The sequence below is a fragment of the Glandiceps talaboti genome, chromosome 16, assembly GCF_964340395.1.
Source record: "Glandiceps talaboti chromosome 16, keGlaTala1.1, whole genome shotgun sequence".
Taxonomy (NCBI): domain Eukaryota; kingdom Metazoa; phylum Hemichordata; class Enteropneusta; family Spengelidae; genus Glandiceps; species Glandiceps talaboti.
This window is the reverse complement of record NC_135564.1, coordinates 11536332-11546973: the sequence shown is the minus strand read 5'-3', so window position 1 is coordinate 11546973 and position 10642 is coordinate 11536332. Positions and strand designations below refer to the sequence as shown.

The 10642-nt window shown below is 37.1% G+C and overlaps 1 protein-coding gene across 1 annotated transcript in view; it reads right to left on the bottom strand.

The window, feature by feature from the left end:
- Positions 1-2747: 2747 nt before the first annotated feature.
- Positions 2748-10642, bottom strand: part of LOC144447104 (lymphocyte antigen 75-like) — a 43983-nt gene continuing 36088 nt past the window's right edge. Inside the window, exons 37-45 of the mRNA XM_078137010.1 lie at positions 10254-10517; positions 9071-9219; positions 8608-8707; positions 7742-7989; positions 6682-6847; positions 5834-6079; positions 4909-5076; positions 3705-3803; positions 2748-3043 (exon numbers count right to left, since the gene is read on the bottom strand). Coding sequence (XP_077993136.1) covers positions 2748-3043; positions 3705-3803; positions 4909-5076; positions 5834-6079; positions 6682-6847; positions 7742-7989; positions 8608-8707; positions 9071-9219; positions 10254-10517 — 1736 coding nt within the window. The remainder of the gene's footprint in view (positions 3044-3704; positions 3804-4908; positions 5077-5833; positions 6080-6681; positions 6848-7741; positions 7990-8607; positions 8708-9070; positions 9220-10253; positions 10518-10642) is intronic.

Sequence of the window (10642 nt, the reverse complement as noted above, 5' to 3'; positions counted from 1 at the left end):
AAGCCTTGTTTACTCATAAAGTCCAAACCAATGTAAGTATGCCTTGCATTATAATTAGGTTAAATTGACTACAGGTCTAGGGAAGGATGCTTGAGCCAAATACCGTTTTCCCTTGTATTTGTCCAATTGGCGCAAACTTACTAGTAGGGGCACAGTACTGTTAGCGAAGATAATATTCACAATTACTGTTTGTACAAACGCAATACTGTACGCCAAATTATCCTCTAATTTCAATGCGCAATATTAATGACAGGTGCGGTAGCTGTATTTGATCAAAGAACTGTCGAATTATGGCCATGGACCTTACTTTCAATATAGTATACTCACTTTTTCTTGATATATTAATGTCCAGAAGAGTTGTACTTCGATTTATTTTTATCTGAACAACAGATATTAGTTATAAGTTTATCAAGCAAGCGTACAAACCACATACTGACACACAACTCTGGTAACATTTCAGCACTTCAACAAAACGACTCACCAATCAGTATGATATACATATGCGCCTTTATTTCCCTGAATTGAATTGAATTGAATTGAATTGAACCGTAAATTATGATCAGCATGGCGTGAATTGTAAATACGTTTTTACCATGAAAAAAACGTGGAAAGTCAATCGATCGAACGACAACACAAAAGTCACGGATATCGCAAAACAAAACATATTGTTTTGTAAGCTTGATATCCACATATTCTGGACGGCAAGTACCTAGGGTAGTTCTATTCTTCTGGACATCTTGGATAGTACGGTAAAGAGGGTTTGTAAAGAGGGTTGTGGTTTTAATTACCACTATGAGGTCGTGTAACATAATGCCAATCCATGTTGACTAAGTAATTATACGCGTACAATATGTACCATAAGTTTCTAAAACAAGAACATCTCACACTTTACAATATGTTTGCCCTAATTTCCTACGACACGTAGATTTCATAACATTTGAATGCACTCATTTCCAAACGTTTTTCGCATGAGATTAGTCGCTGGGGCCCCATTGTAGGGGAAGGATGACGATGAGGTGCTGTATAGCGTCAGTGAAATTCATTATGGATAAAGCAATTTGTAATAAAAAAAATTATATTTTGAAAATATACCAAGAATGAATTCATTGGAGTATCAAATGTAAAAAAAACAATGCGTAAAAACTGTATTAAAATATGATGTATAACTAATATTCAAGTACAATGACTGCCTTAAGACAACAACAAGAACAACAACAAGAACAACAACAACAACAACAACAACAACAACAAAAACAGGAATGATAGAAAACGGGAGGCAAAACAGTAACGTGTCATCTTTCTAGCAGGTTTGCTAGTATTTGGGTATATTTCTTTTTATGGATAACATACTCGAATCTACAAAGCGACAACTACAAATTCATTTCTAAGCCCCAAACCCGTGTTTTACTCGCAAGTATGTCAATGTTTGCAAACTAACACTCTTGTCAAAGCCTTGAAGGATACGGGACTACAATATTACGTTCTTGAATAAGAAAATGTAATATTTGACGAATTAATCTACTATCTTTTTGTAACTATACGGCAGTTGTTAGAGACTGTCCCAAAATGTCGTGTACGTCAAGGAATTGTAGAAACATGCGCTAGTTTCATTTGGAACCACATAATATTTTGTGAATAAAACGCGAATAATACTGTAAAGAGGAGTAACATTGAAAAAAAGAAACCGTTTCTTAGATAAAGTTGTTACGATTATCATATATTATAACAAATCAATGAACATATCTTGTTTAAATGACTAATGCTCCTTTACCATATTTACGTCGAATTTGTTTTTCTTCACCTAAGACATGACCGAGTAGATGAGGGCGTCTGGAGTAATTATAGGGGGGATCATCAGTATCAGATAGAGTATGTTGCTTAAGGAGCCTTCAGTAATACGTGTGGGGAGGGGGGAGCAGGGAGAAATCAATCACGGGTAGTGCGTAAAATATGACCTACCCCAATTTCGTCGTGCTAAAGAGCAGCTCACTCAACAATTTCCTTTTTCTAAAACATGACCCTCCCCTTTTGAAACTTTTAAAATACATAGTTTAAATACTGTCGACGTCAGATATGAAAAAGGACGCTAGTCTCAAAATCAGTGTTTTAAAGGACTTAATCCCACTGCTGCCAATATGTTGAAAGTTCTAAATTGGTTATCTCCAAACTACTACCACCGTAGTGAATGTGTGTGAATTCACTATATTTAGACTAACTATGTTCGGCTCTCATTGGCTGAGCTTAGGGACAGACCGTTAACCAACACACATTAAATGGGAACATCTAAATCTCCACGGCACTCTCCCTAATAGCCACCTAACTCGTTTACCCCTGTGAGACCCCACTTGTATCCTCACATCATAACTTATAATTAATTCACTACATGGTTATAAGCAGCGATTTGATTGATATGGTTTGATATCGTGATACCTAACCATAACCAAAGTAGCAGCAGTGACATGCAGTACCGGAGGCAGCAATGAGATGCCAAAATCACACTATCATGCTAAATTATCCAATACAATAGGCAAATACAATTGTGACACTTTCCTAATCTCATTTACTAATATATTACGTGGCCTTCCCGAGAACCGAACTCCCCTTTTAATTGCTGAAGTGAAGGTTCCCTAAAATACGACACTCTGCCGGTGCCTAAAAAGCGCCCTTACTTTGATCAAACTGATGGCTTATATAAAAACTCTTGTGACTAGTGGAAGTCCTGTCACTGTACACATAGCATGCACTGTTTACGCAATGCTTACAAAATGGCGTGCATCTGCTTCTACATCACGCAGCTCATGTCTGGTGTTAGAATAGGTAGGCTCCATCCCAACAGGCGATGCTGAAGTTGACGGTGTGTAGCTACCACCAGAGTACAGCGTGTTGTCAAAATTATTCCCCTTTTCCAAACCGGTATTGTAAAAGTCTCCGCCTCCACCAGCTTTTGACTGTCTTTTGAATACGCACCATATTAACACGCCAATGGCAACTATAACCAGAACAATGGCCTCAGTGAAGAGAATAACTGCAGGAATGTTGATATCTGTATAATAATAATTATGAATAAATGATGATGATGATGATAATGTTGATACGATAAAACATCAATTCATCATACAGGTATTATTTATCATTTATGCTTTGATTGACGTCTTCAGCCTTCTTACGACTCCAACATCTCTTTCTTTCGATGAATGAAACTAATATCATATCTATTGGCACTGTATGTACGTACGTACGTACGTATGTATGTATGTATGTATGTATGTATGTATGTATGTATGTATGTATGTATGTATGTATGTATGTGTGTGTGTGTGTATGTATGTATGTATGTATGTATGTATGTATGTATGTATGTATGTATGTATGTATGTATGTATGTATGTATGTATGTATGTGTGTGTGTGTGTGTGTATGTATGTATGTATGGTGTATTTGCACGTATGTGTGTCTAAGTGTCTGTCTGTCTGTAAGTCCGTATGTAATATATTTGACAAATTAACACTACTGTAATGTATTACTAATTGTATGGCCTTGGTGAGGAGAGTAAATGACATAACTTCATATATCGAATTACAATGGTGAAAAATTCAAGTGGCAAAGCACGCCAACTAAATCAACCAGACGACAATTTGGAATATCAAAACAAAAGCAAGCAAATACAAAGATACTCAGACTTGTACAAATTAAGTATGACCAACCATTACTACTGTCTTCGATCGTCTCTGGTGTAGTTCTCGGTGATGTTGTTGTCGGTGGTTCAGTTGGTACGACTGGAAGATTAAACAGAACTAGTAACTCTATCACAAAGTACAATTTAATGGTATCATGTTCTTTAGTGATGCTTTATACTCATGTAGAATCACATCATTAGTTGAGTATCCCCAAGCATGGCTTACAGGAAGTTGTTGTTGTACTGATGTCTGTCTGTCTGTCTGTCTGTCTGTCTGTCTGTCTGTCTGTCCGTCCGTCCGTCCGTCCGTCCGTCCGTGTGTGTGTGTATGTATGTATGTATGTATGTATGTATGTATGTATGTATGTATGTACGTACATCTGTCTTTCTGTACATGTATGTGTCTATGTACACATTACCTAAATAACTGGATTGATTTCTGTACAATTCAGTACGCACATACAATGGGGGTTTGGGCAGAATTGATTTGATTTGGGTCAAACGTATGCCGTGTCTATGGAGGCATTTTCAGTTTCAATCTGGTCAGTTGTGTGTAATATATATCCGTTGTTTAAAATTAAAAAAACAAACAAACATTCTTTGCCTCTGCTGCTTTGTGGCTGTTTCATTGAAAATACTTGTAACGTGTATCAATGATAGCTATTTTGGGTACATATAGAATGTTACAATGCAACACTCTCATACATGGTTTATTTGCCGGAGACATTGATTTGAATAAGTCTCGGACACTCTGTTTGTTACCTGGGATACCAGTATATTATTTATGGTAACCTTGATTGACACCCTTTTGTGAAGCAGGTTGCGTTGCAGTTACACAAACGCAATGACTACAGACTTATGAATGGGCACACCGACTCTCACGGAGCGGCATTGTTAACATAAAGAAATCGACTGTCGGCCCAATAGGGAACTTGCAAACCCGCCATTTTGAATGTTGCATCATGGGAAATGTCATAATAAATACTACTCAAATAGTATTGTAAACAATAATGTTACATTGTTTTTTACCACAGCTGATCAATTCATAGTCTCCCTGATCATTGTAGAGGGGTTATTTTATTGGTAGCTCCAGATTAGGTATTACGATAACCACAGGAAATCCCATAGTCCTTTGCGTCTGAGCATGCTCAGTCTGGATTGCAAGTTCCCTATTATGATGATGTTGCATTGACCGTACTTTCAACAGAATATTGATTCTGGTTGTATCATACCTTTGGGTACTTTACAAACATAGCCTTTGTAATTATAATCAGAACAGTGGGCGTCAAACCATCGTCCGTGTAATCTTGACATAGCCACACACTCTTCACTGCTTGATGGTTCCCCTATGTCCCAGTTAGTGTATTGTATTGGAGAACCATCGGCCCATCTAAAACCATCTTGACAAAAAATGGGTTAATTAGGTTAATAGACAGAAACCTGATGTTTACTAGTAATTGGTATATAATGATCAAAAAGTTGAAAATCATACATTTTAAACTCTTCTTGTATCCTTTCTTTACATAGCTCATTTAAATATAATAAAAGAGCAGTATTTAATCTGCCTAAGTTATTATGTCGCATCTGTGGTAGTCTTTCTGAGTTCTTTAGTGTTTATTCGTAGCTAGGTTGATCATCTCAGTGTCGAGATGATGGTTCCTTCTCTTTTGCTAGCTAGCTTTAGCTGGTCTCTAGTTACATATTATTCACAACTCAGACCTCTCTGTATGACCTTGAGACTATAGTGCCGACAAATTGTTAGGGTCATAGAGATCTGAGGAATACACGGTTTGGTGTGTAAAACACAGATGGGTGTAAATATAGGTGGCGTACATCATAGGTGGCACTGTGAAGGTCTATCTACGCTTGCATTTGCGAAAATGTTCTCACGTTAGAGCTACCATCACCACATAACTCGACCATAAAGATTACACTAAAGTGGCCAACAATTGTGTCGTCGCTAAATTAAAATACTTGTGGGCCATCATATAACATTTGCTTACCATGATAGAACTTACTAAAGTCATGTCACTTACTATGAATGTTATGATGAATAATAATATATGGAATTTGGCCCACATAGGCCAGCTTTAAAATGCGCTTTAAAGGCAAAACCAAAGTGTGCAACTTATAGTTACAAGTTTTGGCTGGACTTACTATATCCTTCAATCAATCCAATCCAAATATCTCCAGAATCTTTTATCTGGTGGTAAATGAATTCATTTTCTTGTTGATGGTGGATACTGACCAAATCAGAACCTCTTTTCCTGCATTCAAACTGTGCCGTTAGAACATCTACGCTTGCATATTTCCCGCCGAAGAGATAGCAATCTGGCCCGTACTCGTACCAATCTTGAGTTGGACAGGTTCCCTTCACGTAATCCGGTGTTGTTGGTGGCGGAACTAAAAGTGGCAATGTACAAAATCGTGAAAATGCCTTCAAATTATTGGAAGTGTACTGTTTTTAAAGGGCATACCAATCCAGGAAATGCAGGTATTTTCTTAAACTTTCGGTTCTGAAGAGTTGTTTTCTGATTTCAAAACGCAAAAGTATTGCGCTGTTACCAAGATACACGAAAGTGAATCTTCAGAATATTTCACATTCATTTCTCTCATAATGTTCGGGCTTGGCAGACTTACAATCTATTAGATAAACACCGAATATTCATGACTATTGGTCTTAGTGAAGTAATAAGCACTTAGGTATAGGAAACACGAATATTCAGAGTTCATATAATCCACATGTATGTCTCCTAAGTCCCAGGAGGCCCATCGACCCAGTCTGTGTTTATATTGCCAAAAAAGTACAGTAACAAACACTTCACACACTTTTTAATCGTCTACAATAGATGAGTTACAGACACGGACGTGGCATGTGTTATTCACGTTGCTTTTTTCTAGTAGAAAAACATAGTCGAGGTGTATTTAAAGTTGAAAATCCAAAATGAATACACAATGATCATCCATATAAAATAAACTGTAAAAAGCAAAAACAGAGTACTTACCAAGAGGAATTTTACAAACGTACCGAACAAAGGCATTACAATCGGTATCATCCCAACCATCCATTGTAGCTTTTACACAACCATCGTTTGGACTACCACTTGGTTCACCTACTGCCCAGTTGGTATACCATACAGGGGCACCATTAAGCCATTTATATTCACCTTTCTATGAATAACAAATGTAAAACGTTTGCCATACTATCGATAAATTATTATCAATTTTTCAGTCGGTTGTGCTGCTGTTAAAACATTATCAAGAACGAACAACTTTGAAACCATACAGTAGGGAACTTACAATCCAGACTGAGCATGCTCAGACGCAAAGGACTGTGGGATTATCTGTTGTTATTGTAATATCTTATTTGGAGCTACCGATCAAATAAACCTCCCACACTGGTCAGGCTAAATATGAATTGATTATTGGTTAGAACAATGTAATATTATTGTTTACAATACTATTTGATTAGTATTAATTATCACATTTCCCACGATGCAACATTCAACATGGCGGGCTTGCAAGTTCTATATTTGGCAAAACAGCTAGTGGTTTAAGGTTATATACATCTTGTATGGATATACCGGTCAAAAATGACTAGATACCAATATAACATTATTATTGAAAGCAGTAGACAACACATACTTTACACGAATAGATGTATGTGATGCATTCTTTTCTGTCGTGAAACCCCGCCTACAGAACGACTGGACATTTTATCAGTTCGAACATGCACCGCTCATGGCGATGGTTATATATATATTGATTGTTAAATAAACAAAAAAACACTTGGCAAGGAAAATCATTATCATCTACAGGGTCTTACAATATTCGAGAACTCTAATTTGTTAACAGTACACAAATCGTTCAGTATTCGAAAGTTTGTATGATTTTGAAAAATGTGGAAAGTCATATCCAATGTACAGATATTCCATAGCATATCACAAGTTTTAACTGGAGGACGTCAATGTTTTCTCTTTTGTGGTAGATATCATATCTAAAATCGTATTTTTCTGTTGACAGAGTTGTGGGTATAATTCTCAACTTAATTTGACTAATACACACCTCCTGGTTGTAAGCCAAACCAATCCACAATGGTGTGTTTTCTTCGTACATCAATAAATCAAGATAAGCCTGCTCATAAACATTCATTATATTTGCTAGGATTGCACCGTCAGCCTTACACTGGGCTTCAGCTATACTGTGTGTTTGGTAGGTGGAGGACACTTTGTAGCAGCTTTCATGGTAGTGAATATAACCTGGTAAACATGGGTCTTCGGTGGGGTTTGGTGCAGGATTTATTGGGTCGACATCTATATGATTAAGTTGACAGCAAAGAGTTTGGAAATCAAATTAATATGCATCTTATTCGTGAAATTAAACATAATTATTACAATACTTCTCTAACAAAGAGTGTATTTTTCAGTGTTTTTTTTCTTCAATATTTGCAGAGTGATACTATTCGAGTCCCGGACTTAGTGAAACATGACAGACAACTTATTTAGAATTGAATGCGAAAAGGTATTTACAATTGTTAAGAGTTACTCTGTGTAACTGTTGTTTTACTTCCAGTTCTTACCTAGACTGTTTACAGCGATGACTCTGACTCCGATAGCTTTTGTCTTCTCAGCTTGTGTTACAAACGATATCAAGTCGATATTACAATTTCAGAATATTCCCGTAACCTGATTGGTCGCAGTGGGGAGTGAGGACATACGTCAGACCGTTTGAATAGTGACATTGAACGTTGACCCCACGTGCAATACACGAAGCATGATAATTTACATGTAATTATGCGCATTTTAACTTGTTGGTATTTTGATAATAGCTTTGGGGTGTGGCTTACTGATCATCAGTAGCAGTAAAACACACGTCGAGAAGACAGTCTCTATCATGTAGCAAGCTCCTTAAACAGGATAGCTAGTCCCTACCTTTCTTTCCCTGGCAAATCCAACCTTTCAAATCTGTCGATTCAACATGACGCCATTGACCAGCTCCGTAATTATTATTCGTAGTTTCAACGCCTTGCGCCTAGAAAATTGAAGTTAACAATCAGGCAGGTCCGAAACAGCCAATCATATATTGATATAATCAGTAAACTTGAAAAAAAAAGAAAACTGTGCACACAACTACTGCCATTGAGTTAACATCCCTGCCATTAGTATACACCTGGGAAGTAATGATAAAGGGTTTCGACCTGTACATGTCTACACATTTAAAAAAAAAGAGATAGGTCAAAATTATATAAGCCAACTTAAGGCATTTTAGAATCCAATATGGCCGCCAACTATGGTGTTAACTCTATGGGGAAATATAGAAAATGGTGATTTCCTTGAAAACAAAACGGTGAACCTCTATATTTGTTTTATTACTTCAAAGTCAAAGGTTACTTACAGTATAATGATAACTTGGTTGACCAGGTCCCCAATTTTGATAATCAACTGGGGATCCATCTGTCCATCTAAATGTATTTACGACACCAACATCACTCAGGCCAATCCATAGACTCACTTTTGAGTACCGTATCTGTGTTACAATGAAGGCTGAAAGAAAGAGAGAGAGCGAGAGTAATGCTAATACAAAGACAGGTAAAAAAAATTAAGTGCTGGCTGAAGAATAACATCGAAAGTATTTGCTTTCATTATCTATTTGATTGCCCATTGCCTAAAACAAAATTTAGCAATTGATTAATGTAGGCAGGTTTGAAATTATTCTAGTGTTAGTGACATAGTCTATGAGTTGTATGTTGTAAGTTGTATGTTGCTGTATAAAACAGCTACTATGCAAATCATGTAAAATGGCGGCAAATAAACGAAACCATCTACTGGTGAATATACAGGAATATGCAGGAAAGATTCTGATACTAGCCTTCCAGCCTCTAAATCAGTTCGTTGTCAGCCATATACCGCGTTGAGTGTATATTAATGTCTAAAGTTAATGGTTGAGAGTCAATGTCAAATTTGTATGTTTTTTTCACAGTTTATCAAGTCGTCGCTCAAAGGACTGTACACTTGGTTCAGAGACCACTAATTCCTTCGGCAATCATCGCAGTTCCTATCAGTACGCATTAGTATCCAGTGCTAGGGAGTGAGGCGACGACTTTGTTTTAGATGAAACCGTCGTAGCAAAAAAGGCACGAACGACTGTCGACAGTCTAGTGTTTATCATGACCAATGGTATATGCCCTTTCATTGACGTCTGACCTTCTAATTCTCATTGCCCCACACTTCCCAGGATGAAATTTCAACAGGGAATCTTCTGACCAGTTAAACATATCACAGTCTGTCTAACAGAAAATCCCCTTGAACACCTTTGTATCATATGCAAGATATATACATCAGAATCAGAGACTGACCCTGTAAGTGAAAATCTGTAACATCATAAGGAATGAGACCACGAGTTAGGTAGTGATCCATATTGATATCTTGTACTTCAAAGTAAAAGTAGATAAACGTTCAAACTAAAGAAAGGCAAAGGGATGCTGTAATTACGCAGCATGATAAAACATGTCGGCTCATAGGTATACTTGCCACGTATCTAAAAACACTAGCGGGCGCTATTATGCAAATGTCCTTACATTGTACTCCTTGGTTGTGAATTGTCACTAAATCACCACCTAGACCTCTGCAGACGTTTCTTGCCGCTAGCCAATCTGATTGGTCGATAACTCCGTCCATACCATGAAAGCTATAACATCTATCATTAAATTCCTTCCATCCTGTAGGACATGGTCCTGGCATCGGTGTTGTTTGTGGATAGGTGATTGGTTCTGTGGTGTGGTTGAATTTCTTACAGATGAAAGGAAGTTTGTCGCCACAGTTGATATCATTCCATGTGCCATCTATATACAATAAAATGAACATGTTATGAATGTGTCAAAAGGAAAGTAAACAGTGCACGCGTTGATAAGGTGCGGATTTTATTATGTTGTTTCTACTTAACTCGACCTGAAAATATAGAAACAAC